At 38.2% G+C, this 26955-nt stretch overlaps 1 protein-coding gene across 1 annotated transcript in view; it reads right to left on the bottom strand.

The window, feature by feature from the left end:
* LRP1B (LDL receptor related protein 1B) overlaps positions 1-26955 on the bottom strand; it is a 579931-nt gene that overhangs the window by 291002 nt on the left and 261974 nt on the right. The window contains exon 9 of the mRNA XM_086750558.1: positions 22667-22829. Within this exon, the coding sequence (XP_086606684.1) occupies positions 22667-22829 (163 nt within the window). The remainder of the gene's footprint in view (positions 1-22666; positions 22830-26955) is intronic.

Genomic DNA, 26955 nt, shown 5'->3' with positions numbered 1-26955 from the left:
CTGAAGCACGCATCCTGCAATGCTGAAAACCAAAACGTATCAAAGTACAGAGGCTTCCATCTTTATCATCACGTGTCTGGAGAAGTAATGAAATCATGTTTTGTATTTCCCTCATCCATTTATAGAAAGTGCCCTGATGCAGTTCACAGAATGGTTAGGGTTGGAAGGGACCGTTAAAGCCCATCCAGTCCAACCCCCCTGCAAGGAGCAGGGACATCTCCAACCAGATCAGGTTGCTCAGAGCCCCGTCCAACCTGGCCTTGAATGTTTCCAGGGATGGAGTATCCACCACCTCTCTGAGCAACCTGGGCCAGTGCTCCACTACTCTCATTGAAAAAAAAAAAAAAAAGTCCTTCTGTCTAATCTGAATCTACCTCCCTCTATTTTAAAACCGTTACCCCTCAGGCCCTCCTGAACAGTTTCTCCCCATCTTTCCTGTAGGCCCCCTTATAGCAGCCTACCAGTACCTAAAGGTCTCTCCTCTCTCTTTAGTTTCATAAAACTAAAAAGTAACAACCCCCTACCCTGCAAAAAAAACCCAACCAGAAGTCCAACTCCTTTTGATGCTCGAAGTCCTAGATATCAAGTTATTCTTTATTCTGAAATGCTCTTCTGGAATTATACTTATGTATAGCCTAAGCTGAAGAAAGCAGCTCAGAAGGGCAGTGGGTGTGCTGTTCGACAGATTTGGTGTTTCCCTAATCTCTTAAGGATATCCAGCTATTCTCATATTCAGGAATAGATAAACTGTTTCAAATCAATGCTGAGTATGTTTTAAATTGTGTGCTGCCATCGCATATTTATGAAAACACTAGCTATTTATAGAAAAAAATAATTGGACATAAAGCTGTTCAATGCTCATAACAGATCACTGGACGTTAGCGAGATATTAATTAATCTTTGTTTCAGTCTGAATGAGAAGGCATTCTGTTTGAAGGACAGAAATGGAAGCAATAAGAGCAGAATACACACGTGTTTTATTAGCAGTTGTTTTTAGAATGCATTCTCTAATGTCACATAATGAAGTCAGTGATCCAAGAAAGCCAAGAAAATGACAGGGTAAAAGGACTGAAAAGGATGATATTTATTAAGCCTCTTTTCAAGTTTTCCTAATAAAAATACTGTCACTACTCAGTCATTCATAACAAATACTCATTAGTTTTCATCCTTCACAAAGCACCCAGCAAAAGTAAGGTATTTTTAGAGCAGTGAGCTCATACAATTGAGAAGTATTAAAGCAGGAAAAAAAACCTCGGGGCTTTTTTTTTTTTTAGCTCCTACACCTGTGCTTTATACATCTGTTTACAGCTGAGTCTTTACTAAACACCAGTTTAGTTCAGGCAGCATGCCTAGAGCTCAAACACATCACTGAGTGACAGACTCGTACACGCACTACTTTGCTTGCTAGGGATAGCAAATATTTGCTTTCATTCCATAAACTCTGCATTGACGTAAAATAATTTATAAGTCTATTGAGTATAAAACCTCAAAATTGTATGATTTGGCTCATGCAAAATTAATTTGATGTGCAACAGAAGAGCGGGACTCTACATGGCTGTGACACACACCAAGAATTTATAAACTAAGTACTTGGTTCTGCCTTGTCCTGACCACACAGCTACAGAACCCAACAACCAATCAGTTTTGTGAGGTTTCATTAACACCTTCTCTACCTTTTTGGCAAAGAAAGGTCTGAGGCCTCTTCCACAGGCCATACTGCACAGCCACAGGGGTAGCTGCTGTAATTACGTTATCAGCACAGTGCACCTACGTTCTTTGGTTTCCCCTGTTTCTCTGACAGATTTGCCAGAGATGTTTCTGTGCAGAGGACTCACTTCAGTGGACTTGGATTACCCAGCTAAACAGCCTTACACTCATAGGTTCTTAGTTAATTTTTGCTGGATCCAGTTACTTTTACGTGCTAGATTCACAGTTCAGTTCTCAAGGACATATACTTGACAAAATAGTAAGGTGCACATACCATCTCTAGGTTCTCCCATCAATCCACTTTTACTTCACTGGCTATAATAAATATTCCAGTCTAAATATTCAGGTGTAGCACAGTTTCCCCATGCGTGCTGAACACTTGTAAGTTTAAGTTAAAGACTAAGATTGCACCACCTACCCGATGCTTCTCTTCAAAATTATGGAGCTTCTTTACAGACTCTCTTCATATCTACTCCCAGTGTTAAATGAGACCCATTATATTTTTTTTTCTTTAGCCTAAATTCTTGCCTCTTTCCAAGTCTCTCTATCCATTTAGTCTTTCATACTAACTCAGCACCTTAACTAGACATTAATCCCTAGCCAAGTCAGCCACCTCACTGTTTTAAAGCACTGCCCCTTGACTGAAGCCACGGAGGTTAAACAGTCTCAGCTGTCTCCCTTTGGGAGATAAAAGGCTCCATTCTTTCAACTTATTTTCAAGATTTTGACTTTGGTATTCAACACAGTAATTGCATATTCTTGAAAAGAACTCATAGATAAATTGCACATAGATAAATTCACTGTATTTTAAACACACAATGAATTTTAAAATGCATATAATGATTGGGAATATTTTTTAATTTCTGACATAAAGCTGTTTAATTTTTTTTTCTTTAACACATCATGACTGTTGCTATAAATCTACTAATGAAAATAAGCATTTTTTATTTCATTAAGCATTTTTAAGCAGCACTGAGTTTGGGGAACATTGGTTTGAAGCACAAGATGAAAAATAAAATGACACAATGAAAGGTAAATGTCACCAGTCTTATGATTTAAAATACAATTAGTAAAGATTTCAATCTCATAGCCGACTCTGTGCATTAATTTTTTCTTTAAACTGTACCACACATGCAATTATGAATGCTACACAGACAATCTCACCTACAGAGGCCAGGGCGTAGTCAGCCAATGACCCCTGACAAGTGCACTGCAAAACATCCCTGGTGCTTACAGAACTGCACCCTGACCTTCGCTTTATATATCTTATTTGGGAGAATGGTGTTGGAAACAGAAAATAGGAGTAAAAAAAAAATTAAAAAAAATCCCATAAACTAGAACTGGAACAACCTTCTAAGCCATGTCTAGACCCAGCAGCAACATAGGTATTTTCCAGGTGTTTTAGCTCTACGTTTTGCTATAAATGAATGATGAACGGGGCTGTGCACGGATGTCAGAAGTTTCATGAGACTTCCTAGTTAAGAAAACAATTCGTAGCCGCAGACAAGATAGAAAATGTGTCTGCAGAAAATCAGAGCCACCTCCCAGATAAAACTTTTGCATCTTACCTTTATTCCCTGGTTTTATAGCATAATTATTGTGAAAGCAGCTTCCAAGAACACCTGATCCTACAGAGAATCTGAAATCTGAAGTACAGTTTGCCTGACAATTAGATCAGGGAAATGGAGGAAGCAGAAAACACAGGCCATCAATATCCCTTGAAGCTTGAGGGTTAGCTCGTACATTCACAGCGCTACTCTGTTTAGCACTTCAAATGGATTGGACTTGACGGTGCTGGGTTTAAAATGATACTATTTACTTATACAGAGAGATAAACAAAATATGGAAACCGAGTTCAGTGATGCATACATAATGCCATTAGAGCTAGACTAAGTGCCAGTACTACCCAGGCTAAAGGGGCTGCTGAACACCCTAAGAGCTAATTTACCTTTCCTTCTCCTCCAAATTCACAATGCCTGTCATTACCCTGCTTGCAACTTCTCAGAAAAAAAATTCTGTTCCATGATGGCACTTGTTCCAGGAGTCAGGTACAGGATTTTATTATCAGAAAAAGTGCTTGAGGATCTCTCATTTTATTCATTTTGGTTGCAAATAAGTAGTGACTGAGAAGTGTTATTTATACTTCCTCTTCTCCTTATCTTTCGTAGCCCAGACAGAAACATCTTTCCTCAGACATTTGGCATTGACAGTGCCAGTCATTACTCTTAATATTAAAATACAGTATCATCTCCAAAACCCATAAGATCAGTACTTAGAAAAGGAAGTCTCCGCAATCTTCCTCTTGAGGTTCTCTTACCATTTGTAGAAATCTATACTACGTTGCAGTGACAAAAGCTTCCTATCAGCACCTGTGGATTTCAAATTGCAAATTAGGAGCTCTATTTCTCTGCAGTATCACAACAGCAAAGTAAAATACCAGCAGGACACCAGATGTGAAAAAGCTAGGATTTGGCTCAGCAAGAAAAATTTGGGTCCTATCCAAAGGTGAGGCAAAATAGAAGATTCTACAATTTATTTTTTTTTTAATTCTGTTTTACAATACGTGGACCATTCATTGCTCTTATTTTCTCTTCACCTAAACAAAAGTAGGTTATTTAAGTTAATATACAGTTTAACCAAAGACAATGAAAAAATGAAGATTTATGTCACAAAGAGGAGATCTTTTCCCTCCACAGAAATATATTCCCTTCATTTTCCTTTGGGTGTTCAGATAGACACATATTTAGAAACATATAAACTATCTGTGTGACGGTATCTGGGAAGACATTGAGGAAACATGTCATTTCCATAGGATCACATTTGCTTTCTAGCTGCTTGGAAAACTGAAAATGTTACCAAAGATTATTTAGTACACATACTTTTTATAAATGCACATAATTACTTACATGACATTAAGACAGAACTTACAACTTCATAAACACATGAAAGCTCCTGTCATAGCTTTTCTATCGACCATATTCTCTTTCAGCAGATAGAAAATGGCTAAATTACCATTCTCATCCATGGCAAACTGTTAATACAAGCTCTCAAACTCACCACATGCTGAGGAGAAAATACAGCCCAGGTGCCCCTGGCTATTACTAGCTGTCATATTTTTTTATTCTAAGAGACCTGCAAGACTTCATTATCCGGTCTTACAATGGTACTTTACCGATAACGAGTAAAATCCAAGTAGAGAAAGCACAGAGAAATGAAATTGCACACTGTGGGAGGTGGCCGACTGGACACCCCGAGAGCAGGATCCTCTACAGCAGACAGTCTGGGTTCGAACTGTGGACAACTCATCCTAAAAACTGTAAATCAAAACAAAACCTGTGCCCTGTGAACAATCCACAAATTGCATGGATCTTTATGAACGTGTCAGCTCACATCTTCTCTTTTTCCTAAAACCTATCTGTTTCATCTCCATCTGCAACATCCTAGTATTACTCTTCATCCTGAAACTTTCTTCACTTTCTTCCTTCTTTCTGTTGACCGTTCTCCTTATTTTCTTCTCCAAATGAGGTTCTCCACATTCTTCTCACATACTTTTGTGCCATCTCACCCAATTTACTCCTTTTGCATTTTCCCTTCTATCTGCTTGTCTGATCTCAGGTAATTTTTACTGCACTGTCTGCAACCTGGCATTTCATATTCTCTTTTCCACATCTGTCCATACCCATTTTAAGCACTAAATTGTACTTCCTTGTCTACAACACAGGATAACAGAAAGGAATTGGAGCTTTCCAAAGTGATGTTTCAAAAGTGAAGAAGCAACGGCCTAGAGAAAGTAAAAACCATACATTTAAACTTGATCATAGAGAAGACTCCATAATTGTGAAGTTCACATCCCTATTATTGTCTCTTTTCCCCTGAAACATCTCTGCAGAGAAATAACATGATAGAATAAAGTACCCATCATTAAGCCCCGGTACGTGTGAATATGGAGGCAAGCCAAAACAGAAATAGATAGCTTATTTGGCTTTTGGCAAGGCAGTACCTGGCATTTAATATATTAAGTTGTAATCTGCATTGTGTTTGTTCAGTTGAGCATTTGAGGTGCATTTCGACATGAGAATGATAAATCCAAAGGAGTTGTACAAAGTGCAATCAAACTGTATGCTATTCTAGGGCTAGGAATTATTAAAATGAGATCTAATGCAAAGTGAACTGTGCGTGGGGGGGTGATATCATGAAGGACAGTAATAGTAATACCTCTAGGGTTTTATTTGTAGCTGGAATTATTTTTTTCTCCCAGTGGAAACCTGGAGCTGTAAGGCAGCTTACGAAGTGTCATCTCTGTATGGTACAATAGTCTATACATGAGCTCGCTTTTCTCATTCACCTTTTACAAATGCCCAGATGCAATAAAAAAAAAAATTCTGCAGATTGCTGGTTAAATGCTAGTGCAATACACACAAAATCACCAGATCAGGCACTGATTCAGAATAAAGTCTTGTGAGTGTACCACATTGTTATTTTCAGGTCATTTTTGGAGTTTTATACTGTCATATATCTGTGGTCCAGCTCCAGTAACTTGATTTCAGATTTGTTCCCCCTCACCTATGATTCTAGATACATTAATTGCCAATTTACATTGTTTGTCATTTTTTTATATCATTATCTTGAGGCGACAGATGTTGAACAGCTGCAAAGTTGTACTATCAAATGTATGTGTAAGCAAGTAAATTTGTATTTCTGCTGGGGATTACAATCCTTCTCTGTAGGATATCCACACTTTCTGCAAGATAATGTTTGCCACTTAATATATTAGAGGATAATGCATGTTGCATTTGCTTAGTTGTGCTACTCAGAACATTAAAATCCAGGAACATTTATTCTGCACTGTTCTCAATTGGTTGCAGAAGCTGATAGCAGAATTTTCTGGAGATTTTGACTGCAGCTGTTTCTCTGTTTTGCTTTATGTTGCTTATTATGCATTACAGTCAGTACTACAGCCCCTTCTCCATACGTTTACTTGAATGCAAATGCCCAGACTTGTTTGTGTGCAATTTTTTAACTAGCTGATGTTGGAGCCAGCTGAGGCAAAAGGAAAAGAATTGCCAATATACACATCAGTCTTGCATTTCTTTGACAAGAAAGAAAGAAAATTGTCAGCTTATTGAAATGCCAGTTTGACCTTGCTTGTGCTAAAGGTACCTAAACTTTGTGGAATTCAGAGTTCTGCTTTGCAGAAGCCTAGATGTCAGATTTATCACTGCAAAAATGGAGCAGAATGCATACTGCTTATTGGAGTGTGATATATGTATAAATTCAGGCAGCCAAAACACAACAGTGTTTTGTCCACCACACATATTCGTGGTCTCCATGACAATGTTTGCCCCACGAGACCACTACCTTGACGTCAGTGACTCGAATACCGCTGTGGTACTTTAGCCCCTGACTTCAGGTCTTACACTTTCCTGCAACCCTATTAACTAATGAGCTTGTTAGGGCTAAAAAAAAAATGTCTTAAACTGAATACCACAACATGTGTTCATTCCAATGAAATGAAGAAAAGACCATGTTTAAGAGCAGTACATTGCCAGAGGTGACTGGAGCTTGCCTGTGAGTGTCTGCAGTGAGCACACAGCCATGTTGTTGTTGACTTTTTAAATTATATTCTTGCTATCCTAGAATGCAAGCAAAACTTTACATTAGAACATTAACATTTCATATGCAGTATCACCTGCTGCCTTCATCTCTTAAAGCCGATGCCTTCAAGGTGATATAGCTAGTTGGTCTTTGGACAGTTAAAAAACGCAAACCATTTTGAAATAATGGTCTCACAGAAAGCAAAAGCTCCATCTGACATAGCACAGAAAGCGCTGTGGGCACGAGAGGCACTAAGGGCCCCATCTGGTGTAACTTGTATTGTCAGCAAGCACGGAGCAGTCACTCGTGGATACGTTACCGCGTACGCCTTGTAACTGGTCAACGATGTTAATTACAGTAAGATGTTCATTGCAGAACTTTACGGCTTGTATGGACAGATGAACATAGACTTGATTAGCTACAGACTAAATGGAAATATTTCTGAAGCTAATGTTTCTGAAAACTATTAACAGAATTTAGTCAAGTAATATTTCCTGTTCCTAACTGGCAACAGGGAAACCGATAATACAGCCTTATCTCTCAGAAGTGCATTAGACGAAAGATATGAATATCCTTACCCAGTCTCCTGGTTTGTGTGTGGCTATTGACAGTAATAGATCTCCTGTCAAAAAGCTTTTGCACCATATTTGTCAGCATCAGCACTTCTACTAAAACCAGCATTATCCTGTAGGTGTTTATTTTTTTCCTTTTTATAGAAGAGTCAAAAACCAGCTCACACACCGATAGGCAACCGCTGCCAACTTTGCTCTCCTGTAAGCAGGGTAACATGAAGGTGATGACAAGCAGGAGTTTGCACTCCCCATACTCCGGCAGCTGTGCCTCTCTGTACCTTCTAACGTTACAAAAATGGAAGTGGAAAGATTGTAGTAATAATTTTCTGAAGTTCTGCTGGGCAGAAGAAAATTACCTTTCAGAATAATGAACAATAGATAACAGCATACAGAACACATCTTGCTTTGAAAAACAGCACCAAAAGGTAAGGGATGATAAGCAATATGGAGGAGAGAATTAGATATCATACTGTTCCAACTGAAATAGGATACAGTTGAGCAAGGATGCATAGGAAAAGCTGCATGTTCACTTTAATTTCAACAGAAGCTGAACTATGCTAATGGCTCACCCCTGTGCGAAATCCCCTAGACCCTCTTTTCACTGATTAGTGAATCATTTACACTAGAAGGTTGAAGATACAAAGCAGCTGGCTCAGCAAGAAGTCTTCAGGAACAGATGTAAAGGGTGGGAGGATCTCAAAGCAAACGTAAAGGCTCCAGTCCTGTTAGTTTTCTCTCGACAGCAGCAGGTAGAGCTGGAGTTGGTCCTGCTCTCACACTGAGTCCATTGCAGATGCTTACGCACTCTGTTTTGCTAAGTCACTTCCTGCTATCACCACGTCAAACACTGTTTTAAAGCTGGGTTTTGTTTATCTTGGACTCTTTTACAGGTCTGGTTTAGAGTGTGGCACCACAAACTGCTCTCTGCTGACTTCCCTCAGCTGAGTGAGTGACAGCTGGAAGGGCGCGGAAAGAACAAGTAAGAGGAGAAAAATTTAACTGGAAGAGGGAAATCAGAATGACTAAATCACTTTTACCAAGGTAACACCTCACCCAGAACCTAGCCCCAAGTCAATATATCACAGTGCTAAGGAGAAACTCCAGAGAAATAGCTAGTATTATGCTGAAGTGTTTACAACAGGAAAAAAAAAAAAAACACACAAACTTTCCTACTTCCCTTATCTTCCTTGGAAAAGAAAGACCAAACAGAGACTATACAAAGGGTAGCCACTAAAGAATCAGAAGTTCGAGTGAAGGAGATGCTGGTGGTGGGAAATATATGGAAAAAATGTTGCAAGAAGTGAGTTTTCTTAGTCTAGATTAAAAGAAGGTCTGATAGTTGTCCTAAAGTATCTAAAAAGTCACTATAAAAGGAGGGAAATAAACTATTATTCATGTCAGCTTGCAGCATAATAAAAGGCAATAACCTTGAGCTGTAAGAGGCAAGGAACGCATAGGTTCACAGAATCTCTTCTCTGAATATTATGAAACTCTTAGACAAAACCTCCTCGAAGAATGTTGCAGGCTAGTTTGTTCTGCCTTCAAACAAAGTGATAAAATAGGTGACACCGCAGCCTCTAACTCTGATCTCCACTCTTTTTCCATATAAACAGGAAAAGGTAGAGCAGATGTGGATTTATGTAACTTGTCTCCACCACTGTGAGATAAGTAAGAATAAAATAAAAGCTTGTACCAAAAATGTGAGAAGCCCAAATTCAAGCATTCAAGTGTTAGCAAGTATCACAACTCCTGCACTGTCTTAAATTATCACATGATATGACCAGACATCTTTGATTACACCTATGTTTATTATTCTTTCAGAACACCCTGCCTCATGCCCTGAAGAGTGGCTATTGCTTTCTTACTTCATGTGATACCTTGTCCCCTTTCACAGAAACGCATTTTGTTCAAATTCTACTCTGAATACAAAGCTGGTCATTGCCAAACAGGCACTTCACCAGTGTTCACGCCACTTTCTCCTACTGCTTCTCATATATTAATGAATTCTTCTTCACAAAATCCTCCCAAGCTTAAATGAAGTAATCTCCCATAGAATTTAAATCCAAAATTTCAAACCTATCTACTAATTATGACTGCTTAACTTAATATATATTAAGCCTGATATTGCACAGCCTGATTTTGCCTTTGACACTGAGACATTACATTTTCAAAACCTTATTCCGAGTCACAGTTGAACACAGTCAAAACTTCTGCATACCAAAGACACAGGTGGCTCATGCTGGCTATTCATATAATACAAAATAAATAAGCAGTAATGTCTGGTAGAAATTTTGTCCAAAATAATTAATCAGCAACAGACAGGAATCCTCTCCTAAAATCTTGGACCAAATCCTAAGAAGAATTCAGTTTTCTTTCCCAAGAAAAAAAAAATATTTACTCTTCATATGTTCCCTACCACATTCATGTTCTTCCTACCAAATGGAGATGACAAATGAGGAAAACTTCATTAAGCCTGAGAGTCACTACTGTCTACAATGTGCAAGCCAGCTGTGGTAAAAGAAATGAATGTCTGTGCATATCTATCTTCTGTGTACATCATACCCAGACACACACATACTACATGAGCAGCCCAACTGAAACAACTCTGAACACTCTCAGCTGTTAACTGAATTGGGTATGACCCGTAGGCATTCAAATCTTTCAAAATAAAGCTGCCAGTATATTGAATGTTTACATTTGTGTTTGAGTGCCAACATTAAGATTTCACTTTTGAAAATGTTAGAATATATATCAGTTTTTGAAATGAGCTGCGTACATTAAAGTATTGTGATATACTAGAATATCACTACATTCAGAAAACTAAGTGACAAATAGCAAACCAGTAATTTAATAGGGAGACTAATACATAAAAAACAACCAAACAAAAAATAACAAAAACAAAACAAAAAAAAACCTTTCAGACGATGTAACACTTTCCCATCAGTAAACCATGTCAAACACTCTGGAGTACAAACAAGAGCTTGGCTTGGTGTAGTCAACCAGTTTCTGTTCCAATTTAAATATTTTGGTTAGAGGTCTGATTTCCTGTGGAAGTCAGCATAATCCCTGTTGGAAAAGCAGTTTGCTTTTTTCTCCTCTCCTTATGCTCAGACAAATGAGCCGTGCCAGCAGAAAGCACCATGCACTATCATTCTGCTGGAGGAGATCAGCCAAGAGGTGGTGCTGTACAATTCTTCTCTCCGAAGAAGTCTGTGAGCAAAATTGTGCATTTGTTACACTTAGAAAATTGTAAGATTGTAAGTGGCTATTTTTCAGCAGGTGAAAAAGGCATTGAGTTTCAAATATTCTATCAATAAAATGTTCTCATTTAAAATCTGTTAAATATAAATCCCTGAGTATTTTAGGTTGGGGGTTGTAGATATGCTGTCAAATTGTAATGAATACAAATTATCTAAATCAGGCTGAAGCAGAGTCAATGAGATGACTTTTTTCCTTGATGACCTTCTTCTAGACTTCTCTATGCAAAAAGTTTGCATCTTCAATGAGCTAATTACCCACTGATTCAAGGTAAACATGCTTTCAAGTGCCAGTCTGGACTCTCTCCAAACTCATAAATTCTGTAGCTTAGGAACACTAAGCCTGAGGCCAACCGTAAACTCTGACCAAATTGTGTGTGTGCTATCTTATCTCTGAAAATGAATTAACTAGCTCAAGCTAAGTGCTAACAAGCCAACTTAGAATTAAAAAAAAAAAAAAAAGTTTTTAGCAGTAGAGCATATTCATTTTGAAAACTAAAGAAAGCAAGTGCTCCCCCACTTTCAGTTATTTTGCTGTAATTTTCAGTATGGTAAAGCAGGAATTGATTCTCCTTCCACCGTGGGCTGACATAGTTGTGTATTTCAACAGACAACTTTAGACAACTTATTTAACGGCTATGTAACTGATCAAACGGGAGAAAGAGAATTTTTTTCAGTAACTTGGAAACACTCGCCTTTTAAAGCAAAGCTGCTCATCACGCACCACGTCCGTAACCTTCTACCCAATGCAGTAATTAGCCTTCTCAACCACAGCAGGAGAAAGCTGCTCACGCTGCTTTATGGATGCAAAACTAAACATGACTCTTAAAGTTACAATTCAATCGCAGTCTCTGTTAAAATCAAGGCAATTCTTAAAAAGCAAGGATGCAGCCTGTGTACAGGCAGATGTTCCATTGTGCATTTTTATTTTGGTATCAAAATCCTTCAAAAACCCAGTTTCAGTTGCATTTGCAGCAAATCCTACCACCTCTAAAAGAAAAGAAAAAAAATCTTAATTTTTTTTTGACCCTTTTTCCTTAAAATCTCTCCAATCTCTTCAAGTAGAGAAACAAAACAAATAATTACTTTGGAAATGTTTCAGCCTTATTTTTTAAACAGCAACTTTGAAGTATTTAAAAATATATTTATTCACATTCACTCTTCTAATATCCCATTCTTGGGCATGATAAGGTTAGAGACGCATATACAGCCCCCAAACCAAGGAAGCGTAACACAAGGCTAGCATATCCCTCTCAGTCAGACAGAGTCCTAAGAGTCCCTAATGACAGAGATTACAACTTTTACACGAATCATATGCTAACGTCTCCTCAGCCTTGAAATTTTTTCCTATATCTATCAAACTCTCTGCTAATTGAAATTATTTTTTCCTGTCCCTTCTTTGACAAGGAGAATATAAACCACCTTTCTATTCAACCAGTCTTTTATAGAAAAGAGTTACGGGTTTTCTCAACCTTCTCTTTTCTAGATTAGATTATCACGGTTCCTGCAAGTTTTACACAGGCCATGTTTCTTTCACATCTTTTATTTCTTATTATTATCTTCAGATTTCCTCCAGCTTTTCTGTATCTTCCACCAAAAAGGGACACATTTCAATTGAGCTTTAGCAAGGCGTGTTCACACTGCTGAGCATAGCAATGAGGGTATTGATATGCAAGAAACCTCTGGAAAACAAAAAATCTGGAAAAACAATATGAAAAACTAACTATCCATGTAAGCAGCCCCGAGAGAACAGCAGTTTCTATCAGGATGGTATCATCATACTGCTGATGAATTAACTGAACGGGTTCCATAATTTTTGCAAGTGTGGGTGATTCTGATTAATCCAAACTTCAAACACTGCGTATACACAGGCGGTGATTTATCACCAGCAACGAAGGAAATGAATGGCATGACAATAGCTTATTAGAAAACCTGTGGCTTACACAATTTTGTACTGCTAAAATACAAAGACTGATGCAGAAGCAACACAAGAAATGTGTGGTAATCACTAGAAAAAAAGATTTGAGAAACTTTATAACATCATAATACAATATCTGTGTTAAAGTTGAGCTTTCTGTTACTGTTTTTATTTTGTTAATTTTATATTAAAAAGTCTCTCTCAATATACACACACACACACACACTCTAAATCCACAATAATGCAACTACATCTTAAAAAAAATATGGGTCCTAACCAGTTTTTTTTTAAGATATCTCTCTGTGCTTCCACTCATGCACGGCTCCAATTCCTATCAGAACCTGTCTTCAACATAAATGACCTTACAGAAGCTGGTTATGTAAGAAGACAATCAAGTAATTAAAAAAATAATAACTCAGATGGACATGAATATAATGTATGTGCATTATAGAGCCTTAAACTCTCATTTATATTCTCATTCAGAAACAAAGTGGCCTCAGTTCTCTCTAGCTTAATTGCTTTCATCTTGACGAAAATCATTGATAGGCTGATTTAAATCATGTAGCTTTTGCCTGGACATTTCAGTTATTAACAAAAAAAAAAAAATACTTCAAGACTTCCATACTAGGCAGAATAACATGCCCATTTTCCATCTCCTTCACAAACAACAAATTCTAACTCATAGATTCACAGCAATTTCAGTAAAAGATGAGTGTTTTGATCAGAAGCTTAATTAGCTAAGGACTGAAGGACAGGGATCTGAGAACAGGCATATGAGTAACTACACTAATTGCACAGAGACAGTTTAAAACAAAAGTGAGAGGACACATGTTGCATCAGCTGTGAATCGCCCCAAGCAATACAACTCATGCAGTTTTATTAGTTGTTGTTGCTGGTTGTGTGCTCAGCTTGGTTTGGTGAGATGGCTCAAACGGTTAGGAACCAAAAGCACCAGGGACACCTCATAAAAAAGCAAGTTTGGGTAATGAAGACACTGCAGTCAGATGACAGCTGAACTCTTCAGGTGGGTTCAGGACAACCTGAGCCAAGTGAAGGAGACGTGATGCTGCATTCAAGCTGTTCTATTTTTGCAAAGTTATTACAGACTACAACTATTTTGTGATTTCATTGGTCTTTTTTAAAAACCTCATCTATTGAAACATCATATTTCACCTGAATTTTTTCAATGATTATTGATACTACTCAAATATTCTCCTTACTAGTAGCAACACAGAATCACACAATGGTTTGGGTTGGAAGTGACTTTTAAAGGCCATCCAGTCCGACCCCCCTGCAAGGAGCAGGGACATCTCCAACCAGATCAGGTTGCTCAGAGCCCCGTCCAACCTGGCCTGGAATGTTTCCAGGGACGGGGCATCCACCACCTCTCTGGGCAACCTGGGCTAGTGTTTCTCCACCCTCAACGGAAAATATGAAATCCATTACTGAGCTCATGCTGCAAAAGAAAAAAAAAGCTTTCTTAAGTTCATGTTGCAATGGACGCTTCATCAGTATTACACTAGTTAGCTTTTTATTCTCCAGACAGTATTACTGATGGTTAGCTAATACGATTGCTCAGAACATCAGTAAGCTGTTCCAATAATGCTGTCGATGTTCGCTTTGCTGCCTTTTTCACAAAGTTTTATGGTCACTGGAAAAAAATAGTCTTTAGCACTCAGATTATCATTGTTATTAGTTCATTTTTTTTTCTTTTGGGTACTCAGCACAGTACATCTTCAAATATATGCAACATATTGGATATTAATTATAGTAACCTATTATTAATTTCAGTAATATTTAATAAAAAGGTATGCATAATAGCAAATGCACTCACATAATTACTTGAAAACACGCATGTAACAAACCTGTTCAAGCTTATTTTGTTTTATTGTCTTGATCACTGTAGCCACTTTGATGCAACTCTATAACCTGATGTTGTTAATTAGTTCCTTTCTAATGCAGTTATGTAATGCACTTCATATTTTGGGTCCTTCAGTTTTGGCAGTGACTGTGAGTACTTTTCAGCTGTATTAGTTGACTTTCTCACACAAGCTTGTACCTTTCTTTCTATGTTCACAAATCCAGTTTTCTTTTTCGTTACTGAGGAAAAAAACATTATTTCTTCTATTTTCTGTTTGCGCATGTATGCAAACTCAGATCATGTTATTTGGAGAAAGAGAGCAGATGAAGTTACCCCGAGTTCCATTTTTTTGATTAAGAGGAGAAGCAGCAGCAAGGTTCCTAGTGAGCAGATCTGTCCTGCTGCACAAGAAGTAAAAGCAGATGAGGTCCAGGCGGAAATGTAAAGGTGACAGAGTTTGCCTCGGTTTAGTTAGCAAGAATTAAACTTAAAACATCGAACAGCACAGAACTAGAAGCACATTTTTGAGAATTTGAGATCAGGTTCATTTTTTTTTTTTTTCTGGAATGTTTAGCAAGCAGTTGAGGTAAATGCATGGAAAGAAAAGTAAACATAATTTTTAATTTTTTTTTGTCTGATTAAGTATCTTTTCTCCTCTCATTTGTTTTGACTCTGCTATTATACCATTTCCAGCTGTTCACAGACTGAAAGAGGTTGTGGAGAGAGAGGATGAGCAACAAAATATGAATTCTTAATGAAAGCTTTCATATTATCATTAGTTATTATACAGTTTTTTGGGTTTTTTGTTCATTTTTTTTTAATGAAGAGGATTCTTTTTCAGGTCACCTTTAAAACTTTCTAGAAGTTAGTGTGTATTATATGTGTCTTACAGCTCTTTGAAACCGCTTTGTGACAAAAAAAAAAGGAACTGAGCTCTTTAATAATGGCATGTTATTAAAATACTAATGATTTTGCTGTTTAAAAGTGAGCTTTAATGATTATAACACTCCTCTTTGATCAGCAGAAAATGGTGACTAATCTGAGAGGAAAAAAAAAAAAAGTTTTAAGACCCAGAAATCTCTCCCAAGCCTTGTGGCTGCTATAAAAGCTCAGAGAGTGAAAAAGAGAATAAAAAAAAAAAGGCAGCAGACAATATGTGTAGATGTTTTATTTTTATCCTGAAAGACTCCCTGCTCTAAATAACAATGAAACAAATAAAGTAAAATACATACTGGCTTGACCTCCTCTGCTTTTTGAATTTCTACTGTCTTCCTCCCCTGTAAGACACCCAAGCTCCTCACTGATAACAAATTCCTCTACTTTCTCCGCCTTTTCCTTGTCTGAGAAATCATTCAAAATCCAATTGTCATTTATTGCGCTGTCAAGGCATTCTGCCATGTCAGGCTGAAGACATTTTTCTTTCTCTCTGCCTACCTGAGCAACCCCTTGGGCATCACGCCGTCTCCAGTTACTGTCTAAGCACAGGTGAGAAGTGAAAGGCCATGCCCCTCTGCATCCCGGCCACAGGGACCCCCTTCAGCAATCAGGCTAAATGGGAGAAACTAGTCAAGCAAAATAATTTGTAATTTTTTATTAAAAAAAAATACTCTTCATACTCTCAATGAAGTCCAAGATCTCGAAGCGCACAGCCCAGTATGTTGCTACACGCCAAAGCACCGGCAGTGCCACCCAGCACCCTGGGTGCCAGCTCTCCTCCCTGCCCGGCCCCAGAGCAGCACCCGCTCTCTCACCCTCTGAATGGGGAGGGGGACCTGCAGGGAAGCTGAAACACCTCCTGGTGCAGCTCAGGACCCCGCTCCATTCTGTAGGTGTTCTGTTACCCATCCATTGACCTTATATTATGCTTAACTAAAGACAAATAAAAGGTAAATGCAAATTCTCTTCATCGTGTCTAAAAGATAGTGCATTTATGATTCGAGGGGTTTTTTTGAAAGATACAGGTACACAAAAGAAGAAAAATGAAATCATTTTCAGTAAAATTGATTTGCAAAGGTCTCTCTCCACCTCCTCACCAGCTGGTTTGCTCTTTTCTGGCTATTGCGTGTTTTGCAATGCAGGATTTCAGGTTTACCCTCAGGCTCTCTCTAGTGAGATGCTCGATCAAAGACTTCACCCATGCAAAAGTTTCTGTTAGCTTTTTTCTAAGATCTCACCAAGTAGGATAGCTCTTACTGGCTTACAAGGCTTCCCATGCTGTCAAACAGGTTGAATTATCAGCCCAAAACTCATTCTATTCATATCTTGACAGGGGGCAAATGGGGAAGGAAAATCCCTTTGACCTCTTAAGGGCTGTTTTCCATCCACTAGCATAGCTTTTCTATACCTCCTGTGCAAAGCAATGAAAACTTTTGATTCAATGATGTGTAAAACCTTTCCCATTCTCTTGGCTTTTTAGTGTGAACTCAGTGGACCTTACATGACATTTCAGTCTGTCCAATAAACGCAAGCCTCCCAGGAGGATAATCGCACACAGCTTGATTAAGAATATATGCAACAGCAGCGAGTCGCTCCCAACAACAACAGGGTTCACACAACCAACCTCCAGCTTCTTCTTCTTCTGCCTACCAGAATTATCTCAGGAGTGGAATGTATTTCCAAGTAAAAGAAAAACTTTAAAAGGTAGAAAAAACAGTTTATTGTGATTTTCTCTCAAATACAGCTTTTTAAGGACACTGCTCAACTCTGTCCTTATACAGAAGGCTGCATTTCAAAATGCCATCTTACCCCTTGCTTTCTCCTATTTTCTGAAATTTTAGACTGAAACAAATTTCTCAACCGTGTTTCAAGAATTTCATTATGTTGTTGTTATTGTTATTACTATTGATTCTGTGGCTCTGATTTTAGCCATATAAAAATCTGTGTTTACAATCCTTAGAATCAAAGAGGAAGTTAATGGAATATGTTTTTATATTTTCCTCACAACAAATTTCTGAGATGAGGAAGAGGAAAACTTAAACTATTATTTCTTCCTTTGTTTCCCTCGTTCACCTTTGTGGATCAGAACTGATGACCGATCAACTGATCACTACTACAGACTTAAAATGTAATAGACTATTTTTTGTTTCTGTTGTACAGTGGTTGGGTTTGTTTTTTCCCCACACTTATTAACATTACCAAGAAATGGTACATAACACCGTAGCACATTAATAGATGCTGCTCTTCTAACATCATCATATCACAATATCTTCCCGTATGCATTTACAAATGTTGTGTGAAAGAAATAAGCAAAGCTTGTGGTTGGTTTTTTTTTTTTCTACAACTTAGCAGAAGGAAAAGCCGACTAAAAGATTTATTCAAATATTTACATGACACACACTGTTGTAGTATTAAAGTGTGAGCTTGCTCCTTTTACAAATCTCTTTAGTACTATGTCTTTTCTCCTCGTTGTTACTAATACAACTTTTAAACGGTATTTACAAGCTCCCATTTCAATGACTGCAGTCTCTAACTGGGCTTCCTCTCCAAGTCTCCTTTCCCTCCTCCTCTTCTCCCCCTCTAGCATGCCTTGCCTTTACAGTTTCATGTAGGATATTTCTAACCCATTTCCTCACTCCCAGTCTTCCCTATGCTCTGCTCTGTGCATCCTCCCACACGCCAGCTTTGCTCTGCACACCCTCTTCTTAATCTCACCCTATTCCCCCTTTCTCCACACATCTCCTTCTGTTTGGCACAGTTTTGTAAACGGGTGCTAGATCAATACCTTCTGCATTTCAAACTCTCTCCTTAAAATTCATCTTTTTCCATAAGCCTATGAAAATTGTGATCAGCATCCCAAAGAGCATCAGAGCCATAGTTACAAGTCACACATTACTGGAACCAGGAGTAGCCCTGAGCCAACAGCCCTATCTGCTATTCCTGCCTTCCCCCATTTGCTGGCATTCCCAAAGAAATTGGAAACTGGGTAGACGGAGAAATTAACTCTGAGATATATCTATATCTTACTCCTGTATGGTAGATGTCTAAGCAGCACGATCAGGACTGAACATTTCAAGTGCTCCTGGTGGGAGGGAACTGCATTATGTTCCACTTCAATGCATTTTTCCTTTGTGAAATGTTGCTATATGTTCTCCATTGCCACTGTGGTGCAGAGGAAGGCAACAATTTACTTTCAACGCTGGAAGTAATTAAGTGTACATATTTACAGTATAAATATGTAGATGTACGCAGTTAGCAGTGCATTCTGCAATATTAATTCCTAACGTTCCTGAATGCATGCAAATATCAGACAACTTAAACAACATGCATTTTATTAATTATTCATTATTAAATACAAGGGCATGCAGAGGCATTAAAAAAAAAAATGTTTTGTCCATAGACACTTAGCTGGTCGGTAGCAGAGCTGGGAGAGAACCCAAATCAGATCTATCCCCTTGTGAGTTTTAAATGTATTACCTTCCTTATCACATATGTACGGTGATCAAAGTCTCATGAATATGCAAGCTGATTGCCAAACTACCTGCAATCCTTTAAAAAGTCATTCCCCACAGGTTCAGCAGACTTACACTGAAGACCACAGCCAGAGATACAATCATTCTAACTCAGCTCACATTTATTTCATGTGACAGTCATCAGCACCACCATCAATTTTACACCAATTTCAAGGACCAGTAAGAGCAATAGCTTCTCTTTCTTGACCACTGAAGAAAAGAAGTCCCATATGAAAATTTATCAAAACTATGAACTGCTGACATAAAGAGCCAAATATCTTACTTCAAAAGCATTTGATAGATAATACATTACTGCAAAACAATTTATTCTCCCTCCCTGTTTCTAATTGCCACTTTTATTTCCTAGCATTTTTCTAGCTTTTTCTTCAACACATGCTCCTCTGACAAGTCTGGACTCTGAAGTACTCACGGTGATCAGTGGAGGTACAGCCGTTCCCTCTGGTAACGGCCTCCGTGACATAGGTTCGATACTTACACTGTGCTACACTGAACTGAAAATTAGTTGATGTAGCAGATAAGTATTGCAAAAGTTAAAAAAAAAATAGTTTGTTTTTGAGGGGAGGGGGGCTGATTTTTTCCCCTAATTGTTTTAGGTGAGCTTCCATTAGATGTAGTCTTCAGTAACCACAAAATGAAACACAGTTCAGGTTGATAAAAGTGCAGAAATCCTAAACCAGAGTAACATGCTTATATTAGAAATATAACAAACATGCTTATTCAAGAGGTTTTTGAATAGCAGAATCTTTCTTCACTGAATTTAAAGTTCAATCTTAGAAGAATAACAGAAGGTCTGTCATTCATGTATGACATGAAATAAGCTTAGTAGCTCAAGTTCCATTGTGAGCTCATAGAATATATAAAACTATCACCACTAAACATCTAACAGAACCCACAGGCACAGAAATGTAGAATTAATCATACTCAAAATATATGCTTGAGTGCAGCAAGGGGAACCATTTGGAATTAAGAAATTTTCCAGCGGTGCTTTAGCTGTTCTACTGATAAATGCAGAATTTCTGGTTCACAAAACAACTAAATGCATAACAGCACAGACGTGAACGTGTAAGAATAGCAGGGCTTGACCCTGTGCTACTACAGGAAGTTTCTCATAGGCATAAAGGCTTCTGATCACGCTCTGCATTCCTTAGCATAGGAAATGGTCTTCTCCGCACGAGTGTACCTTCTTCAGCTTGTCGAGAAACACTGGGGCCAATGAGCATACCATAATATCAATAAATGTTACAGGAGCAAATACCTTACAATGTAATTACATTTAATACCTTAATACGTAATTCTTACAGGAGATGAAACCTCCCAGGACAGCCTGGGCTTCATATTTAAATACAAAACAAAAAGCCAAAATGTGATTTATAATCAAATGTTTACACCATATAAACAGTACTGCCTTAAGAAGTTACTGCGTGCACGCTTTTATGCCACTCACTCACGTAGTGCTCAACTTCCAACATTTTTTTAGTAAGGATGTTTTTGTTATTCCTCAAATAAAATAAAACCAGCAAGTCACCTAGACAGCACTATCATGCTAATACTTTGACACGGAAATATGTCTCAACTACTATCAGCATGAAAAGAGTAGAAAGAAAACAGAAAAGACCGAAATAAAAGTAACAAAATACTTCTAAGTGCCCAGAATGCCTTTTTATTATATGTTTGCATTCTATACCAAAGTCCAGCTACAACCAACCAGAATTATATATAGGTTGGGTCTTATCAGTTAAAACATATGTTAGACATCCTATAAACAGAACAATGTATGTAGATAATTAATAAAACCGCCAATAACACCACTAAAGAAATAACTGCTGAAATGCAAAATGAGTACTCTCAGAAATTTTTCCACCCAATGTTTCCATCATGAAATAAATTTATATTGCTATATGAAGAATCACACTGTGAAATATCATAATCACTTCTGGTCTTTCCTGCAGGCCAGCGCTGACATCGACACTAAAATAGCCACTATTACTCTCGCATATGGCACTGAATAAGGCAACTGTCTGAACAAGAATGGCTTGCAGCTAGCAGATAACAAATGAAGGAAAACCAGACTCTCTTTTTCCATTCCAGTCCTCTTTACAGAATCAAAGGATTGGATACAATTCTTACATCCCTGACAGATAAGATTAGCTAATGACAAGCTTTGGATTCATCTAGTAAATCCAGCAAAGAATATATAAGCAAATGTACAGAATAAAGGCTGCTGTTGGCAAATTTCAAAGCTTCAAGTTCTTTCAGATCAGAACTTGCAGAAAATCAATTTATACATGAATTTTTGTTTTTCTTTTAAAACAACTCTGCAGTCAGATCAAGTCAAGCTTACCATCTGCTGCAGATAGAAATACAACTATATTCAAGAATTACATTATAAAACTTCTTTGTAAACTTTACGTGCAAGCTGCTCTTGTCAGATTTAAAGTCATTGTGATAATGCATCTTACTTTTCAGTCAGGCTTTAAATAAAGAGTGACAAAAGTCCACATATGGATGACAAGCTGTTCTACAGTAAATATTTTTGTATTTACTGAGAAGGGGCTTATGGCAGTTTAGAACATATTCCACCAGGCATTTCAGTCTAAACTACTTACAGTATAGTAAAACCAAGATGAAATATCTGTTCTAAAATCCTTACCAAAATTTAGTTTTTAAATTAACTTGATCCTGTTCCTATTCCTATTTAGTTATGCTTTTACTTCATCATTCTCTGTAAAACTTTTCTCAGCTGGTGGCTGTTATAGAATGGAACTTTTAGTACCCTGTATTTCAAACAAGGCTTTGAATGTATCTATGAAACAGAAAAAGCAAATACAATGTAGTTTTACTATTATAGATGACTTTCTAAAGCAGAGTAAAAATTCTTCCATTTTTTTAAATGTGATTAAACTTGTTAAAACCATTCCCAATATCCCTGCAACTGAGGGGATAGAGTATAAAAAAAAACCTCAAAAGTTCCTTTTCCACATACTCTAGTTAGAAACACAATTTAAAGAAAAACAGAGAAAAAAAAATTATATAACAAGTAGGGATAAAATTGTTTTTTTTTTTCATTTCAAATTCAATTTTGAGAAGTTACAAGGCACATGTTGCAATTAATATAGTTAACTACTTGCCACAAGTTCATTACATGTTCTCAACTACTGAAATAACTCAATACAGCAATAAAAAAATAGCTTGTAAAACACCTGAATGAGCAGATATAGTATATGCACTAACAAACAGGCACATATTATATAAAATAATCATTTCCTAATGCAGATAAATAATCTTACCCTGATGTTGGATCCACAGCTATGGCCTTAGGGTTATTAAGATCCAGCTCGATGAGGGTAATGCACACTGACCCATTCTGGTTGCAGACAAAGATCCTGTCACTGACGTGATCCACAAAGTAAAAATTTCCGGTGATCCAGTCAATTGCTATTTGCTGTACATCTGCCAAAAAAAAAAGAAAGGAAAAAAAGCTCAGAAGTGCAATTGTAATACTGAAAAACTGAACTGCTAGCTGCTTCACCAAGCAGATGCTTTACCCAGTTAAAGAGCTCAAGCTGTTTTCACATGTACTATATGCAACTATATGAACCCAGTTCTCAACACACAAGTATTGGTTGGAGAGAATTTTTCATTTTTAAGTACAAAAGTCTGATCACAACTTCAGGGGCGCAAAAGATACACATTTGTTTGTAGTTCTCTTAATAAATATTTTAAATTCTGACATTGTGAATTTTTTTATGGTATATTCAGAAGCAACATCACAGAATGATGGTGCACCTGTGAAGCAGGGGTCTGAAACGCGGCTGTGGATGGCTGACGGTAGCAGACTGCAGCGGGAAGGAAGCTTCTGAAGCCACTGGAGTTCTGAACTTAGTGTTCCAGGCTGTCTGTTACGCCGTGGGGATGCTACACTGATAATGCATACTGTCACAGTAAGTAGCATGAAAGTAACTGTCTGCACGATACTTACATAGAGAGGTTTCTTAACAATGATGTCAGGAGTTTTCCTTCTCAACACACTGAGGTAGCTTCACAACTCCTAACACAACTGTTTTAAAACAGTCAGTTATTTTTCTTGTGAGATCTTGGAACCACTTTTTCTAAATGTCTTATAAATCCTGCATTTTTCTTATAAGTCAATCTACCTGTCCATACATGGTCTTACAGTTATAGTAAGCAGAAGAGTAATGAAGAGCAAAGAACATAACTTTACCTGAGATTTCTCTACTTCCTGGTCTCCTTGAAAGTACTGTATTGATACCGCTCTGTAAGACTGACTTAGTTATTCTTAAATTAATAACTGTAACAATTTTTCCTGTTAAATATTTTCAATTTTACATATTAATGATTTTTTATTCTAAAAACATATATTCTTGTCGTAGTTTAGCCTTGCTCGGGACTAGACTACGCAATCTCTCTCTCACTCCCCCCGCCCTCCGAGAGAATAGGGGGATCATATATGAAAAAGGCTTGAGGTTTGAGACAAGGACAGGGAGAAAATCCTCAAGTTACTGTTACAGGCAAAACAGACTCGACTTGGGGAAAACTATTTGTTTATTATGAAAACCAAAATATGATAATGAGAAAGAGAACAAGATAACTTCCCTCCACCCTTCCCACTTCCTGGGCTTAACTTCATTTCAAATTATCTTCACCTCCTTCCCCACCCCGAGCCGCACAGGGGAGAAGAGGGAATGGGGGTTATGGTCAGTTCATTACACAACGCTTTATGCCACTCCTTCCTCCTCAGGGGAAGAACTCCTCACATTCCTCCCCTGCTCCAGCATGGGGTCCCATCCCTAGGCCACAGTCCTTTGTGAAACTGCTCCGGTGTGGGTCATCTCTTCCATGGGGTGCGGCCCCTCCAGAACGGCTGCCCCAGCGGGCCCTCCACAGGCCACAGCCTCCTTCAGGCATCCGCCTGCCCTGGCGTGAGGTCCTCCACGGGCTGCAGGTGGATCTCTGCCCCTCCGTGGGCCTCCATGGGCTGCAGGGGGACAACCTGCTCCACCATGGTCGTCACCACGGGCTGCAGGGGGATCTTGGCCAGGAGCTGCATTACTGCTCCCCCCTCCTTCACTGACCTTGGCGTCTGCAGCCGTTCCTCTCACAATAAATTCTTCACAACAGGCTGGCAGGCGCCTCTTCGGATCTCTTTACATCTCATCTCCTCTCCACTTCTTGCAGCCGGGCTGGGCCGAGTTGGGCCCAGTCAGCTGCCCAGTGGGAGGCCAGAGCGGCCCAACAAGGGCCCTGCAAGACCCACAAGGCTCACACCTCCCCCTCTCTGCCCCTGCTTCTGCTTCTTCACTCCTTTTTTTCAAAATAGTTTTTCCCTTCATAAATACAATATCGCAGAGGTGTTATCAGGGCATATTCCATCACCAACTGGCTCAGCCCTGGCCAGCAGCGGGTCTGCCCTAGGCCCCTCTGAGTCCACCAGACAAAGGGCAAACTTCTTGCAGAAGCCGCCACCATAGCCCCCCCACTAAACAAAACCGACACAATTCCTTGTATTACAGTGGTTTCAAAATACTGCTAACAGAAGCTGCAATTCTTTCATGGTGAAAGAAGCCAGATGTAATAAAATATCATTTCACATAGTAGCATGTTTCTGTTGTTACATTCACTTTTCTCCATTTCTATCATCCACAAGTTGAATTATTATTTTTTTTTCTTCCCCCCACTCCAACAAGAACCTGTTGCTACCACCACATACAAGCTGCACTGGAGAATACAACGTAAATTTGGTTCAGAAAAAAAATGTAGTTATTAAGTTTTTGACAATAACTGAGGGTTTATGAGTCATGCATTTGCTAAATACTTGAAACAGACATGGAGACCCATGCATTGTCCTTCAAAGTGCAGTTAATATAAACAAGATTTACTCAATAAAACATCAAGAATAGCTTCCAGCTGTATTCCATCTCAGCCATCCCATTACACAGTTCACTGCTGTCTCTCCTACCAGAGATTTCTCCTCTTCTGCTATTAATTTTCCTTTTAATTCAAAGCGAATATTATGCTTCTTCCCTTCTTATAGCTCCTATTACAAAGATATGCTGACCCAGAATAACGAAATGCTCCATTTAGTCCAGTATCCAACCTCCAGAGGAGGCCAATGTCAGGTGCACCATGAGACATACGCGAGCACTAATATATTTTAGGCAATAGAAAGGAAAGGGGTGGGTTTTTTTCCTTGTCCAAACAAAATATAGGACATGCTTTTAAAAAAAAAATCAGGAAAAAATATGTCCCTCTGGAAATCAGTAATACTTTAAGCATTTTCCATGTGTAAGCTTTCCATTTTCAGAAGTTTGATTCATGGAATTAAAGGTTTATGGCTCACTGATTCAATGAGACTTTTGAAAATTGAACATAGGCTTCCATGTAATAGAAGCAATTCTCAAAACATTCTTTATAGAGAACGAAAGTTACAAAAGGGATTCAATTTGTAGAAATAAAACTAGTAATTAAATTCCTGCAATGAGATCTCTGGAAGATTCTTATAGACTGGAAGTGGAGGAAGAGGAACAAGGGTATGTAGCAGCCTGCTTGAGAAGGGCACTGTTTTCTTCTCAACTTGTGGGAATTTTTACATAAATGTGATACATATCTGAAAGATGTGACACACACAGATTATTAAATATCCTAACTTAACAATACTTATATTTATAAAACGCTGCTGTATTTTTTCCTTAGTTATTCTTTAACATATCAGAAGAAAGGAGATGAAACAGGGTTTTTTTATATATATGAAAAAGAAGGATAATTAATTTAACGTAATATTAGGGATAACCACTTGCATCAAATAGTTAAAACTGAGGTTGCTCAGCAATCCAGGAAAAGCGAGACATCCAGAAGCAATTTCACACCATAACCTTTGTGTCAAAGGCTTGAAAAGGCAGTGGTAGCTCTTACCACCAATTTACCTGATTTCCCTTCCCCAGCAGGTTGTGTTGGAAGGGCATGGAGGTACCAACAGCACAGGCTATTTGCAAGACACGGGCTCCTTACAACTGCATTCCTTGCAAAGCTGTTCATTACAAAGCATGCAATGCTTCAAGACTTAATCATAAAGTTTTCAGAAAAAGAGGCACATTAATTCACATTTTTCTTCAGAAGTCTACTGCATGAAATGAAGAAGAGACCTCCCACTATGCCAGGAACACTTCTCTCAAAAATAGACCTTCAGGGACAGTACATCACTGTAATCTAGTAATTAACCTGGACATTCAATGCACAGTAGGACTTGCATTTAGCATTTACAAACACGTTGTGTATTGTAGATACCATTGATCTGGTTTGAGTTTTGAGTTTTGCACCATGCGCTTTGCAGTGAATTCGACACATCCACTTTCTCACAAGAGAAGAAGTTTATAAAAGAATTGTCCACATCTACTCCCCCATAAAATTATATTCTACGTGAAAAATCCACTTAGCTGGCAGATAACAGTTTTTATGAATCAAACTTTTAATCTCTGTGGTTTCGCTAGCAGCTATGCATTAAGCTGCTTTGAATGGCTCTCCAGTTATCACACAAGTTGAATGCACTGCATATCATAAA

The sequence above is a fragment of the Chlamydotis macqueenii genome, chromosome 6, assembly GCF_036417535.1.
Source record: "Chlamydotis macqueenii isolate bChlMac1 chromosome 6, bChlMac1.mat, whole genome shotgun sequence".
In the NCBI taxonomy this organism is placed as follows: Eukaryota; Metazoa; Chordata; class Aves; order Otidiformes; family Otididae; genus Chlamydotis; species Chlamydotis macqueenii.
The sequence above is the reverse complement of the archived record's forward strand: the minus strand, read 5'-3'. Positions and strand labels throughout refer to the sequence as shown.